Genomic DNA, 15,556 nt, shown 5'->3' on the forward strand with positions numbered 1-15,556 from the left:
TAGCCGAGATTAGATCAACTGAATTCCGAAATTTGGTACCGTGTGGCTTTCGGCAGAACAGATAGTGAAAACCAAAACTGAGAACGGGAAGATGAAACTGAAACTTTGCGCGAAATTTAAATAGATGGCTGGTTCTTCAAATTCATTATCGGAGTTCGTCACTTTTTAATACATAGTTCTACTACATTAACTTAAAAGTTAGCTAATTTTTAGAGGAGCAAGCACCCAAAAACAAAAATGCTCCTCGCTAGCTTCAGGTCCCCTCGCTGGAATGCTTACTTGTCATCATCCGAGAAAACGATGACCGCGGGAGCTGCCCTCACCGGAGGCGTGGAAGCCGCGTTGGAGCGGTCGGTGGCCGCTGGCAGCATCCTCTCCTTCGTGGCGAGCCAGCGTGCGTCGTCTTCCGCGATGGAGAGCTTCGATGCTTCCTTCACGTGCGCGATGTCCTCGCGCTCGGGGTTGAATCCCTCGTCCTCCACCTCCCCGACGCTGAGCTCATATCCCTCCATCTCACCGCCGCCGTCCTCGGGGTCGAACCCCTCCTCCTCCACCCCCTCCGGTGTGCGACCGACAACTCGAAGGAGGACGAAGAGGAAGGCGGAGCCAATCGTAGCCACTCCTCCCTCACGGGCGTGGGGTGGGCGCCGCTCGAGCTCCCCTCCCCGATGGCGGTGTAGCGGCGGTGGAGCTCGGCCGCGCGGCTGCTGAGGCCGGCCCACTTTCCCCGCTTGCGGGCACCCTCTGACTGGCGGCAGCATGCTTATTCCTCGGCTGCGGTGAGCCGGCGTCAACTAGGGTTTCCGTGGCCGCAGGGAGGGCCGGCCAAACGGGCTCAACAAACGGCGGAGGAGATCGGGGGGCGCATTTTGAAGGCGGGGCTCGCCGAAAATGGAGTAGGTGGCGGTGGCGACGGCAGCGGCGGAGGTGGGTGGATTGCGGCGGAGGGGAGTACGGAGTTGGATCCGAAAAGCCCCCCTCCGAACGCTACATATAGGACGTTGAAACGAAGGGATTCGGTTACCCGAATTAGATTTTGGGTTGTTGGGTCGTTTTCGGTATCTACTCCGGCCCATTTTTCGGCCCAAAACGGAATAGGCAGTTCGGATCGGTCGGTTCCGGTAACTGCTAGAGTTGCGCTAACCAATATTGTAGTTTCTTTTCTCTTTAGAGAACTAAGTATTAGTTATGTTTTCTTGAAGCTTTATTTGTAACATTATCGTACCGACTGGAAACTCGAAAACAATGTTATTTCACATGTACAATGATCCCACGGCTCGGGTAACCATATAGACAGTCTGAATTGTAAAATGTAGAGTATTGTTCTGCTCTTCAATCTGGTATGTGAAAGGACTGCTCTTATTCTGATGCAAGACTGGTTCAGAGGCTGCCCACTCTGTTCAGGGGTTCTAGACAATTTAGTTTGACCGCAAAGTTGAATCTGCCAAGGAATCCATCCATTCATACAAAAACTATGGATTATTAATTTTATTGTGTCGAATCATTAGCACTTCTTCTGTAAACAGTAGTGGTAGTCCTAAAGTTCCAGGTTCATGCTTTGTTTAAGGCCATCCTTCGTAATAATGAAAGGTCCAAACACTACTTGTGTCTTCAATCTGAATGTGTTTGTTTCTTCGTGGTGCTGCCAAAGTTGACTTTGAACCCTGGCTGTTAATAATGAAGATACCCTTCACTCTTAATGTTGCAATAGATGTTTATTGTTCTCTGTTCCTATAGTCAAAATTGGGATTGTCTAAATCTACCAGGGATATACTCCTTCCGTTCCATAATTCTTGTCGGAATATTACATGTATCTAGACACATCTTCTATATCTAAGTAGGAAAACCCCACTACTAGATGTCTCTCAACATGCAAGCATGCCACGTCATCACATCTTTAATTTGTTCACACTTATTTAGTGAGAAACTCATATTTTTTACACATGCATACATGCTACTTTCCATTAAGTTATCCCTACTAAGTGAAAAATATATCTCATACAATTCCATTTTATGTTCTCAACTTTGGATACTCTTTCGTTGCTATTCAGTTTCACTCACGTATATTAACTATAAATTTCCGCAACAACGTGCGGGGCATCATCTAGTTTTAGGAATAGATACATCCACTTTTGAACAAATTTGAGACAAGAATTATGAAACGGAGGGAGTAGCATTTTGGTTGCAAGGGGCGGCTTCATTGCTCTTGGGTTATGTGTGTTCTTCAGTTCTGAAAGGTGGGAAGTGATACCTTTGTAGCAAACAATGTTTTCCGTGTTCAACAATTTCCTTGTAAGAACCACAATGGGAAAAATGTTAAATAAGTGATTGATGCAAAATGTCATAAGTTATGAAACTATTATGACTTGATGAGTGTATTAACTATTGCGAAGTTACTTCAGCAAAAATTTCCAATTTCTCAATCTACAAATCAGGGGTTTTCACTTCACTGCCTCTTTTGCGTTTTGCCTTTTGCTTAACTGCACAAAGTAACATGAGGGGACATGTTTTTTTTAGGGGACACGAGGGCACATGTTACCACTCCCTCCTTTCTAAATTCTTGTCGCTGTTTTAGTGCAAATTTGAACTAAAACAACGACAAAAATTTAAGAACGGAGGAGTACTTACTACTTACTAGAGGGCATGGAACAGAGACTTTCAATTTCAGTATTAGTATTAGTAAAGAAATACCATCGGTTGCATTAAACTGATACTCTTGATATTTCACATGAGATCATTTATCAGTTTTTTCCGGATGCTCTCCTAAATGTGAACTGTGAAAAAAAGGGACTGTTGTAGTGTTTTTATAGCAGATCAGTTTATTGACCATTTTCATCTGTCCTAGCAATTGCCTTTGGAAATCTATCGTCATGGATGTAATTTATATTTGCATTGCCATGATTTTCGTCTATCTGCTAGTTTGATTTCGGCCGCGTTTGCTTAGTGAGATTGACACTAGTTTTTCTATGAAGGTCTTGCCCTGTTTGTGGGCTACTTTAGTGCTCTAACATTATTGTAGTTCTCTTTTCTCTTTAGAGAATTAAGTATTATTAATGATTTCTTGAAGCTTTATTTATAATAGAGTACTCTTTATAATATTATCGTGCTGACTCGAAGCTCGAAAACAAAGATACATTTTATCGCAGAAAAGAAAAAGAAAACACAGTATATAAAATGCAGAGTATATATATTGTTCTGCTCTCAAATCTGGCATGTGAAAGGACTGCTCTTGTTCTGATGCAAGACTGGTTTAGAGGCTGCCTACTCTGTTCTGGGGTTCCAGACAATTTAGTTTGACCTAAAGTTGAATCTGCAAACTCTGTAAGTTGTTCCACTTGGTGCCCGAAGTGTGCCTTTTGCTGTCATGACATGATTTTATCTCTGTTATTCCGATTCTGGTAGGTCATTTTATGATCAAAGTTTGCTATTTTACAGCCTTTAACATTAAATTCACTAATGTTTGCAAAGGTTTGAGTTTTTCTTGAGAATGCATGCAGAAAAAATCACAGTTTTATAGTCCCACGTAAAAACAATCAGTTATTGATGAAGATGAGAAGGATTGAAGGAACCTAACTTGGCGAATGAGAATGCCATAAAAAGTAAGTACTATGAGATTAATGGATAATTAAGCACGCACGTCTATTATTGCATCACATTTTTTTCTGAAACTTTATTACTCCGGTACATCACATTACAAGAGGCGATTAACGCAGATCTAGAGATGTATCCCTCCATCATTACTGCTTATGCTTGGTCGTCAAGGCCATTGCACCCGTAATGGTGCTGGTGGTGGCGCATCGAGCTCCTTGAGTATGGCGACCACCTGCAGCATGCATCTTTGGTCGCAGGGACGGAGCCAGGAGCCCAGGATGTGCTTATGAGGGGGCGAAAAATGAATATCAAAGATTGGAAGGTGCGATGAAGCATAGACCCTAGTATGTTTGCAAGTTTTACTCTAAAAAATCACTAAATTACCCTTTGAAACAAAATCCGCCCCTGTTTGATCGTTTCGACGCACTGCAGCGGAATCTCCATGAACCTCATCATCTCCTTCTCAATCGGTCTCATCGCCGGCAGCCTTGAGGATCTCAGGATCAACTAAGTCCTTTCCGATGCCTTCCCTAATCATCATCTTGACCCGAAGTCCTCCTTGTCAGTGGGCCATTGCCCAGCGCCCACGGGAGTAGACGTCGCCCTTGGCGGTTGTACTCGGGCGGCACGTAGTAGCCAAGCGTGTCGGCGACGTGGACCTCCATGCATGGCGGTGTCCAGGAGCACGTTTCATGTCCCGGTAGATGATGTGGGGAATGGAGTTGAGGTGCCCTTGGCCGCCTTCTTGCTACACTCCCACGACAAGGATGATGACGTGTCGGTGCCGGTGCAGCCGTTAGGATGGCGGAGGTCCCTCGAGGCTGTCGTGCAGGGCCATGTAATTCTAGGCCACCCGCCACTCCTCGTCGATCTTGCAGTAGCCCTGCAGGGGCACCAGGTTCAGAAACGGTTCAAAAATGAGCCGCTCCTCGGTTTTTTTTCAAAAATGGGTTTTTTTAGGTTTTTTACGGTACCTTTTGATACTAGATGAATGAATGAGTAGTAGAACGTCATTACCGGGGTCATTTATATTTTTTACCGTGCAACCTGTTTTTTCCACGAGAAAATAATAATCTTGATTCTCGCAAAAAAAAATCTTGATTGGGCTAGGCCTGGCCTGCCAATCAGCATCACAATAGATCGATAGTATCTCATCCTATCGTCGTGAGAAAAAAAACACATCGTGTGATCCCGTCGCCATGTCCGAGTTGGTCGGAAGCGACTAATGGAGTTGACCAAAAGTTGACTTTTTAAACCCCGAGTCATGTGAGCAATCTGAGATCATGACTAGGTTCGTCTCGCCAAGTTGGTCGGAAGCGACTATAAGCTGGGACGGATTAGCTGATGGAGTTGATCGAAAGTTGACTTTTAAACCGTGAGTCATGTGAGAAATTCGAGACCATGGCTAAGGTTGTCTTGCCGAGTTGGTCGGAAGCGACTATAAGGTGGATCGGATGAGCCGATGGAGTTGACCAAAAGTTGACTTTTTAAACCGTGAGTCATGTGAGAAATCCAAGACCATGGATAGGTTCGTCTCGCCGAGTTGGTTGGAAGCGACTATATGGTTCATCGGATGAGGCGACAGAGTTGACCGAAAGTTGACTTTTTAAAGCGTGAGTCATTTGAGAAATCCAAGACCATGGTTAGGTTCGTCTCGCTGAGTTGGTCGGAAACGATTATGACATCTATTGGATGAGCTAGCCGACATAGTTGGTCGTGAATCATGTGAGAAATCCGAGACACAAAAATATGGTAACGTGAAGTGTACTCTCATATATCTATACAAAATTGACTAAAAGAATAATATTGAAATAGACAAATTGGGAGAACAACTGTTCGTGCGAAGAACAGTAGATCGCGTATCCATAACAAATCCACATATGGGATAATTTGGGTGTGCATTCTTACCTCCCAAGGGAAGCTGCGTGTATGTATTTGGCAAATGTTATACATGGCAACACTATGAAGGTACAAAAAGAAAGCACGGTTTGGTCATATCATACGTGCTACATTGATTGATACTTTCCATCTATGTGTCCTAACATCTATATTTTCACTGGACGAGTTTGCCCTTCAACGTTTTGATACTCTGTTTTGATAATTTTGTTTTGACCACTAGTATAAATCAATATGGGCCTTCAGATCCAATAAAATGGATGGCTCACAACGATTTAAAGGTACCGTAAAAGACCTTTTTTTTAGTTACACAAATATGTTTTTTACACTCACAAGTATGTTTATTCAAAAAGTTGCATCAATTTAGAAAATGCGTTGATCGCCATTTTTTTAATTCTTTTAGAGTATCGAGCTTCGCCAAATGGGCTAACCATAGTGGAGCAATTCCATGCGAAATCCTTATCTCACGCAATGAACTTGGGAGGCAACTCCAGCTGGGCGACCCAAATTCGGTCTATTTTGTGGTCATTTTGGTCCGTTTGGGTCGCGGACCGGACAGATTTGGACCAGTTGTCTGGCCTCCGTCCCTTGGGTCTGCCAATGCCCTCAACTTAGACCATTTGGTCATAAACATGCGGGCCAGGTGTGGAAAAAGGAGCAAAGGGAGGACAAACGCGGGCAAAGATGTTGTCCGTCCCTACCAAACCTGGAGCAAATTTGGGTTGGAAATGGATCGCAACGGATCGAAAAGCGGAAGGTGACCGAAATGGATCACCCCGCTGGGGGGCGCGTTTTGTCTATTTCAGTTCGAACGGACCGTCCGTCCCAAATTGGAGATTAGAGCATCTCTAGCAGTTACCGAACCTGGCCGATCCGAACTGGCCGAGTTCGGTTGAACTGAATTCTAGTTTCCAGTTTAACAATGTTTTGCGCAGATCAGTTACAGAGCTCAAATCCGAACTTTTTGAAAAAGAGATTCGCGCGTTCATTCAATACAAACATACTTGAACAAACATACACACATAATATTCATACTAATACTACTAGAACTCGCCGGCGGTGGGTCTACTTGTCGGTGATGGAGCGCGCGAGTGCCTCGACGAAGTCCGCGGCAAGCTCCACGTCCCTCCTGGCCGCCCACACCGCTGCTGACCTCTCCGACTCGAGGCGGACCGCCTTGTAGGTGTCCTCCTCGTCGACGAGTGCCGCCTCCGCCTCTTGGACTACCACCGGGAGGAGCTGGCGGGCGGAAGAGGCGGGAGCGGAGGCGCTGCTCTCCGCCTCGTCCTCCTGAGCGTGCCGGTACTCCCAAGGGCCGGCCCATGTGCCCGCCGCGAGCGCCTCCTTGTCGCACAGGTACTATTGGTACCTGTGCTCCGTCGCGGCGGAGAGGTGGCGGTGGATCACATATTTACGCTTGTTCCGTCGCCACGCGCTAATGGAGCGCACTCGAGCAGCCTCTTTCTCCTCGGCGGTGGGAAAGCCGCGGCCGCGGCTAGGGTTGGCCGGAGAAAGCGGCGGCGAAAGTGGCGGCGGCGAGCTCGAGCCCTACATATAGGGGCGGAAGGTGAATTGTTTCGATACATTGAACTAGATTTTTGATAAATGGCTGTTTTCGGTGACAGGTCTGGCTAAAAAAATGGCCTAAAACCGAAATGGGTCTTATTCGGTGTTAGAATTGCTCTTAGATTGTCTCCCTTTCCTCTTTGCCCTCGGCCGGAGGTCCGGAGCCCATCTATCTCTCTATTTTGTTCTTTTTTGTTTTTCTTTCCTTCACCCCTTCCTCCTTGCTTCTGACCCATCTGGCTGCGGAGCGCCCCAGCAGCCCCCTCGCTCCTCTTCCTCCTCGCGCAGATGACTGTATTCTAGTAGCGCAAGCGCCGCCGCCGGTTGATCTCCCCTTCGATTCTACCGCTCCCGAATTGAGATCAAAGGTAGACAAAAATTCTCTTTTCGTTGAAAATGAAGATAAGGCGGCCGCCCTACCTTGCCCTACTGGGTCCTCAGCCCGTTTTTTGGGGGATTTCTCGATCTATTCTTGAGACATTGGGTCTTCGATTGTGTTGTTTGTTATTGCTGATTTTAGATCTTTGCTGCGGATTGGGTTTTCAGGGATTGGCGATTGGAAGAAGGAAGAAACCAATGTTGGAGATTTGCTGATAAGAGCGGCGGGGTAGATCCGGATTCTGTCACCGTTTCCGTTAGAATTGGTGGGCTGCCATCTTGGATTCTGCGGCGGGCGGCGCGATGGACGACGACGGCAGCTTGGGCATGAGGAATTGGGGATTCTTCGACCCGCCAACAAGGAACAACCTCGGCCTGCAGCTCATGTCCTCGATGCCTGCTGACCGCCGGGACACGAAGCAACTGCTGTCTACTGGCCCCTATGTTCACCAGCACCATCACGTTCATCCGCATGCTCCGCAGCACACCCACCACCATCCGCACCCACACCCGCATCCACGGGATGGCTGTGGCGGTGTTTCGAGCGGAGCACCTGGAGACTCTACTTACATTCCCGTGAACTTTGTGCGCAATGAAGCGTGGCTGCACCAAGCACATCATCCCCGCGAGCCCAAGATTCTCCACGCTATCACTGCAGGGCACTCTGGACATGTTGTGCATGCTGCGCACCACGAACAAGCTGGGTATGGGATTATCCCTGGCACACATGGTATGCACACTCTGCAGATGATGCAAAAGGCAGAGCCTCAGCCACCTCCACCACCAAAAGATGAATGCATTTCCCCGCCACTTGTTGAGGAAAATGCAGGGGTAGTAAATGAGCTACCACCTCCGAAGAAGAAGCAGCAGCGCCGGCAACCCAAGTCCCCAAAGCCTAAGAAGCCCAAGAAGGCTAATGCCCCATGCGAGGATGGGGTGCCCAAACCGGCTCCGCGCAAAAGGGGTCCGAAGAAGCATGTGGGAATGGTTATCAATGGGATTGATCTTGACCTCTCGAGGATACCTACACCAGTATGCACATGCACAGGTGCACAACAACAGTGCTACCGATGGGGTGCCGGTGGTTGGCAGTCTGCTTGTTGCACCACTACCATCTCAACATACCCGCTGCCAATGAATACAAAGCGCCGAGGTGCACGGATTGCAGGCAGAAAGATGAGCCATGGTGCATTCAAGAAAGTGCTTGAGAAGCTTGCGGGTGAAGGGTACAATCTTAACAACCCAATTGATTTGAAGACCTTCTGGGCCAAACATGGCACCAACAAGTTTGTGACGATAAGGTAAAAAGACCAAAAGACATCCTAGAATTGTTGGCTTTGTAGGTGGACCTCTGCAGTCTGGTCCAGAGTTATTATCTGCATGTACTCTAGATGACAAACTGCAGAATTCGCTTAGGTCTAGTTTGTAGCCATATCCTGTCCCTCATTAGTAGTTTATGTGCACCAACTCATCTCTCGGTGCCGCCTGTATGGCTAACTGCATGTATCTTTCTGTTTACAAGTAGCAGTGTAATGCAACAGTCTCCTAGTTAGGTGGCTTGAAATTTAATGCTCCAAATGTTTCAAATTACACTTCCGTTCACTATTCTGAGTTTGCGACATTATCTGTGTTTTGGACGGCGAGTGTAGCTTGTAGCTGTTCAAACATGTTTGTTATCTGTTGCATTGTGCCTTTGCATTCTTTCGCACATGGGAAGCTCATATAGCTTATATACTGATTTTGTTTCTCATTTTGTTTTACTAAACGGGTGTTTTTGCATGCAATGAGCATTACTGTTAGTCTCAGTCTGTATTCCTCAACCCGTTGGATTATTATGTATGCTGAAGCGGTGTGCTGCCTGCTGATTTCATTCGAGGCGACAAATATGCTATCAGATTCTGTTCCTTAGTCTCTTTATATCAAGGACATTTAGATGAATACTGGATACTGTTGCTGGCTGTTTGTGTTTTCTCCAAGGTATGTCTTTGGTCCCTTGGATCGGACATGTGTCTGGAATGCCAGATGATGAATGAATAATTATATTAATTGAGTTATGTGAAAAGGATGGTCTCTGCTAAGGAATCCATTCATTCATGCAAAAACTATGGAGTATTAATTCCCTTTTAATTTGATTATCGTGTCGAATCATTAGCAGTTCTTCTGTAAACAGTAGTAGTAGTCCTAATGTTCCAAGTTCATGCTTTGTTGAAGGCCATCCTTGATAATAATGAAAGGTCCAAACACTGCTTGTGTCTTCAATCTGAATGTGTTCTGTTTCTTCGTGGTGCTGCCAAAGTTGACTGTGAACCTGGCTGCTAATAATGAAGACACCCTTCATTCTTAATGGTGCAATATATGTTTATGGTTCTCTGTTCCTATAGTCTAAATTGGGATTATCAAAATCTACCTGTGATATAGCATTTTGGTTGTAAGGCGCGGCTTCATTGCACTTTGGTTATGTGGGTTCGCCATTTTTGGAAGGTGGGAAGTGGTGCCTTTGTAGCAAACACTGTTTTCCTGTTCAACAATTTCCTTGTAAGAACCACAATGGGGAAAATGTAAAATAAGTGATGTTTGATGCAAAATGTCATAAGCTATGAATCTTTGATGACTTGATGAGTGTATGAACTACTGTGAAGTTACTTTCTTAGCAATTTCCAGTTTCTCAATCTACAAACCAGGAGTGTTCACTTCACTGCCTGCTTTCTTTTGCTTTTCGCCTTTTGCTTAACTGCAGAAAGTTACATGAGGGCACATGTTACTACTTACTGCTGGAGGGCATGGAAATGAGACTTTCACTTTTAGTATTAGTAAATAAGTACCGTCTGTTTGCATCACATTGATACTCTTGATATTTCACATTAGATCATTTCTCATTTTATTCAGGATGCCCTCACAAGTGTAAACTGTGAAAACACCAACTATTGTTTAGTCTTTTGATAGCAGCGTATTTTATTGATCATCTTCATCTGTCCTTTCATCTGTCCTAGCAGATGTAAGTTATATTTTCATTGCCATGATTTTCAGCTAGCTGCTATTTTGATTTCAGATGTTGGATTGCCTAGTGAGATGACACTTAGTTTTTCATGAAGGGCCTGACCTGTGCCCCTGTTTGCGGGACACTTTAATGCTCTAACATTATTATAGTCATATTTTCCTTTTAAAAAGTATTAATAATGTTTTCTAGAAGCTTTATGTGTAATATTATCGTGCTGACTGGAAGCTTGAAAACTCCAATCTGGACATGCCTTGGCCCTTGGCTGCTTTTGTTCTGATGCAAGACTGATAGAGGCTGCCCAATCTGTGCAAACATAAGTTCTGGTGCCTGAGATGCTCCATTACTGTGATAGAACCAGAAGTGTGATTGTGCTGTCATTACATGATTTGCTCTCTTTAATCTTGATCATCTTGAGGAGCTGCCTCGATCATTCTAACCTATGTCTTCATTTGCCCATCATGGTGACCTAGGGCTTCTTGCCTGATTCTCGTTGCTCCTGCTCTCATAGTCTCGTAGCCTCTTTATCAGTTCGGAGAGGGGCAACCTCTCTTTTTATTTATTTACAAAAAGGCTCTTTATCAGCTTCTGCTTGCAGACCTGACCAATATACCACGACAGAACATGCTGAACAGATTATCTCAGTTGGTGATCTAATAAATTTCTTCCCAAAGCAGGCCTGTTATGAAGTTTTCATATTGCCTAACAGATCACAGCAGCTAAACCAGCTATCTGAACATCCCTACTAGCCGGTATGTAAGGGTTTTTTTTTTGAGGGAGCCGGTATCTAAGTTTGTAACACACCATAAGAATTGAATAAAGTCTTGTTGGAACTGAGAAGGAACCTGGTGAATCACAGTGCTGTAAAAAATAACAATGATATTAATCGATAATTAAGTACAGAGCATTACATACATTATAAGCGGCAATCAACACGAAACTAGAAGATGCATCCCTCCATCTCATTGCTGCTTAATCAATTGCCATGGGCATTAATTAATTGCATCATGATTATGGTCATGGCAGTTAATCAATTTCATGCAACCGCTGGTAATCGTTCCTGTGGTGGCGCGTCAAGTTCCCTGAGCACGGCGACCACCTGCAACATGTTTGGCCGTTTCGACGGGAAGTCGTCGACGCACTGCAGTGCAATCTCCATGAACATCATCATCTCCTTCTCTGTCTCATTCACGGCGGCGGCGGCTTTGAGGAGCTCGGGATCCACGACCTCTTTTCCGGTGCCTTCCCTGACCTTCATCTTAACCCATCCGACGAGGTTGGTGTCGCCGAAGTCCTCCTTGTCGGTGGGCCGGCGCCCGGTGAGCAGCTCCAGCAGTACGACGCCAAGGGAGTAGACGTCGCCCTTGGCGGTGCACCGGAAGCTCTGGTAGTACTCGGGCGGCACATAGCCCGGCGTGCCGGCGAGGGTGCTGACGCTGAGGTGTGTGTCGAGCGCGCTGATGAGCCTGGCCATGCCGAAGTCGGCGACGTGGGCCTCCATGGCGGCGTCCAGGAGCACGTTGCTGGACTTCATGTCCCGGTGGATGATGTGGGGGATGCAGTTGTGGTGCAGGAAGCACAGCCCCTTGGCCGCGCCCCGGGCCACCTTCTTCCTCTGCTCCCACGACAAGGACGACGGCGCGCCGGAGCCGCCATCGCCGTCGTGGCGGCGGAGGTGGAGCGTGTCCTCGAGGCTGCCGTGGGTCATGTACTCGTAGACCAGCAGCCGCTCCTCGCCGATCTTGCAGTAGCCCAGCAGGGGCACCAGGTTCTTGTGCTTAATCTTGCCCAACGTCTCCATCTCCGCCATGAACTCCCGGTCGCCCTGGTGGCTCAGCGGGATCAGCTTCTTGATGGCCACGCAGGAGCCGTCCTTCAGCGTCGCCTTGAACACCTCGCCGAAGCCGCCGGAGCCGATCAGACTGGCCGCGGAGAAGCCGTTGGTGGCTTCGATGAGCTGCGTGAAGGTCAGCTTCCGGAGCTGCCGCTGGAAGGTGGCCACGTTGATGCTCAGGGCCTCCTTCTCCGCCTTGCCGAGCTTCCACGTCGTCGCCGTCCGCGTCCCGTCCTGCAGGCTGCTCAGCATCCGTGCCTCGCGCACGTCGCGACGCCGTGCGCGCACCGCCACCGCCCAGATCGCCGCCGCGCATGCCAGCCCGGCGGTGACCAGCGCGGCCAGGATCAGCACGTTCGCCCTCAACGACCTCTTCTTGTTACTACTGCGGCTATCAGGAGCGGGGCCGAGGCCGGACATGGTCGCCCTGGGTGGAAGGTCGCTACAAGGGAGCAGCGGCATGCCGCACAGGCCCGGGTTGTCGGCGTACTGGCTGGCCGGCAGCGTGCTGAGCTGCCCACGCTGCGGTATCTCCCCGGTGAGATCGTTGTCAGACACGTCGATCTGCACCAGGAAGGAGAGGTTGGAGAAGGACTCCGGGATACCACCTTGGAGCCGGTTGTGCGAGACGTCAAACACGCCGAGATCATGGAGCCGGCCCAGCGACGCCGGGATCTCCCCGGTGAGCTTGTTCCTCGCCAGGTCCAGCACCTGGAGCACAACCATGTCTCCCAGCTCCACCGGGATGGTGCCGTTGAGACTGTTATACGAGAGGTCCAGGTACTCGAGCGTCATCTGGTACCGTGTCCACCCGCTGACCGCCGCGCCGGAGTAGAGCCGCGTGAAGTCGCAGCTCTTGAGCGTGGGCACCTCGAGCAGCCGCTCCGGCCGGATCCCGGCGAACTCCACCAGCCCGCCGACGCCCTTGCACGCGTTCCCGGCGTTGCGGACGAACGCCAGCGTGTTCCCGGCCAGGATGCCGCTGAGCGGCGTGGACCCGAGCTGCCGGCCGAGGCGGAGCGGGATCTCGCCCGTGAGCCGGTTGCTGTTGAGGTCCAGCCACATGAGGCTGCTGCAGTTGCCGAGCTCCTTGGGGACGGTTCCGGACAGCGTGTTGTTGGCCAGCTGCAGCACGGCGAGCCGCGAAAGCCGGCCGAACTCGGGCCGGATACCGCCGCTGATCCTGTTGCTCGTCAGCGACACCCACTCGAGGCCGGTGCAGTTGAAGAGCTCCACGGGGATGTCGCCGCCGATGAAGTTGTTGTTGAGGATGAGCGTCCGGAGGCTCCGGCATTGCCCGAGCTCCGCGGGGATCCGGCCGTCCAGGCCGTTAAACCACGCCACGAGCTGCTCCAGGTCCCCGAGCCGGCCGAGCTCCTTTGGGATCGGGCCGCTCAGGTAGTTGATGCTGAAATCGATCACCTTCAGCCGCGTGCAATTAGCCAGCCCGGGAGGGATCGCGCCCGTGAGGAGGTTGTCCGGCATCCGGAGCTCCTCCAGCGCCGCCGCAGCCCCGGGCGCGCAGAGCTCGTCCGGCAGCGAACCGGAGATCTTGTTGCTGCTGAGGTCGACGAACCGCAGGCTCTTGCAGGAGGCGATGGTGGCCGGGAGCGACCCGGAGATGAAGTTGTTGCTGAGCAGCAGGCTCTCCAGCGAGGTGAGGTTCCCGAGCACGGCGGCCGGGATGGCGCCGGAGACGTTGTTGTTGGCGAGCTCGAGCACACGGAGCGCGCCGCACGAGGACATGGATTCCGGGATCGAGCCTGAGATGTTGTTGCTAGAGGCCCTGAGGACCCGCAGCGACGTCAGGTTCCCGATGCTGCGGGGGATCGCGCCCGTGAGCCGGTTGGACGTAACGTCGAGCACCTCGAGGGCGCCGCTGGAAACCATCGGCTCCGGCATCGCGCCGGAGAGCGCGTTGTAGGAGAGGTTGAGCGTCTTGCAGGCGCCGGACAGCAGCAGCGACGGCGGGATCGCGCCGGTGAGGCGGTTGCCGGAGAGGTCGAGGGTGACCAGCGTCGTCGACCCGGACGCGAAGGAGGGCGACAGCTCCCCGGTGATGTTGTTCCTGGCGAGGCGTAGGTCGGTGAGGTTGGGGAAGCGGTGCTGCATGTCGCCGTCGGGGAGGGCGCCCGCGAGGCCGCCGTCGGAGAGGTCGAGCGTCTCGAGCGCGCGCGGGAGCTTGGGGAGATCGCCGGTGGCATTGGCGGTGAGCGCGGTGTTGCCGGAGAGGTTGAGTTGGCGCAGCGCTTCGAGGAAAGAGAGCGCCGCGAACGAGGCGCGCCCCGCGAGGCCGCTCCCGGAGAGATCGAGCCGCGACACTCGCCCGTCGCCGTCGCAGCTCACCCCGTACCAGCTGCAGTAGTACGTGCCGTTGCCGTTGCCGCCGGACCCGGACGCTGCTTGCTGCCAGGAGGAGAGAAGGTTTCTAGGGTCCTTGTGGACCGAAGCCTTGAAGCGGAGGAGCGCTCCAGCGTCATCCGTCTCCGAGGACACGGAGGAGAGGAGGAGGAGGACTATGGGAAGGAGGAGGAAGAGCTTGTCCATCGCCATGGCAGGGAGCTAGCGGAGACGACGATGAGGAGAAAGCTAGTGTCATGGAGTCATGGTGGTGAATTGGATGGCGCCGTGATCCGTGGTTAGCACTTAGCAGCAACAAAGGTGTCGTTGTTTGAAAGGGGGAAAGCTGGAGCATAGGCGAGTGTTCCTTTTGGAGGGAAAGATGGCTTTTGATCGAGTAGTACTACAAGTTAATCAACATCCACCACTTAAGGCATATGCTCATGTCATGAGTATGTGTGTGTGCTCTGTGTTTTATATATATAGTGCTCAAAGGAAACATCGGCATTCTCTTGTTGATCGCCCTCAGCGTGCATGCATAAAGATTTTGTGCAAGCTCATTTAAGTTTAAAGTTGGGTGATCTAATTTGATTATAAATTTTACAAATTTCACATACTTTAAATTGATGGAACAAGAGGAGTTTAGTGGGAGATCTGCATCGAGACCCGTAATCAGATGTGTGACATAAAAAAATTATACCTGTCTAGAGGCTTTGCAAATTAATGGTGTGTGCATACGAGGGCAGGATTGCTTTGCTTATGGATCAACCATGGGGAATCATGTGTGCATGAGGGAAAAGGGAGGTCTTATGAGAAAGTGAAAGGAGATGAATATCAGTGGTCCACCATAGAAACAGAGGATTATATTGGAGCTCCAATGTTCCCCCTACCCTACCTAGCTAATCACCTTGTGTTTTTTGCTCCCTTGTGAACTGGAAATCAAACCTTTTTTGCTG

General features: G+C 49.7%; 2 protein-coding genes across 2 annotated transcripts; one reads left to right on the forward strand and one right to left on the reverse strand.

The window, feature by feature from the left end:
* Positions 1-7,197: 7,197 nt before the first annotated feature.
* Positions 7,198-9,033, forward strand: LOC100846523 (barley B recombinant-like protein A). The gene is made up of 2 exons (XM_003573701.4): positions 7,198-7,421; positions 7,600-9,033. Exon 2 carries the CDS (start codon positions 7,735-7,737, stop codon positions 8,734-8,736), a length of 1,002 nt encoding a protein of 333 aa, XP_003573749.1. The 5' UTR covers positions 7,198-7,421; positions 7,600-7,734; the 3' UTR covers positions 8,737-9,033.
* Positions 9,034-11,260: 2,227 nt separating this feature from the next.
* LOC100844584 (brassinosteroid LRR receptor kinase BRL2) lies at positions 11,261-15,032 on the reverse strand. The gene has a single exon (XM_024460542.1). The coding sequence runs from the start codon at positions 14,811-14,813 to the stop codon at positions 11,463-11,465; it is 3,351 nt and encodes a 1,116-aa protein (XP_024316310.1). The 5' UTR covers positions 14,814-15,032; the 3' UTR covers positions 11,261-11,462.
* Between the last annotated feature and the right edge of the window lie 524 nt (positions 15,033-15,556).

The sequence above is a fragment of the Brachypodium distachyon genome, chromosome 3, assembly GCF_000005505.3.
Source record: "Brachypodium distachyon strain Bd21 chromosome 3, Brachypodium_distachyon_v3.0, whole genome shotgun sequence".
Lineage (NCBI taxonomy): Eukaryota > Viridiplantae > Streptophyta > Magnoliopsida > Poales > Poaceae > Brachypodium > Brachypodium distachyon.

What these genes read in the sequence shown, in the direction of transcription:
- LOC100846523 (XM_003573701.4), top strand. Translation starts at nt 7,735, where the DNA reads ATGGACGACGACGGCAGCTTGGGCATGAGGAATTGGGGATTCTTCGAC.
- LOC100844584 (XM_024460542.1), bottom strand. Translation starts at nt 14,813, where the DNA reads ATGGCGATGGACAAGCTCTTCCTCCTCCTTCCCATAGTCCTCCTCCTC.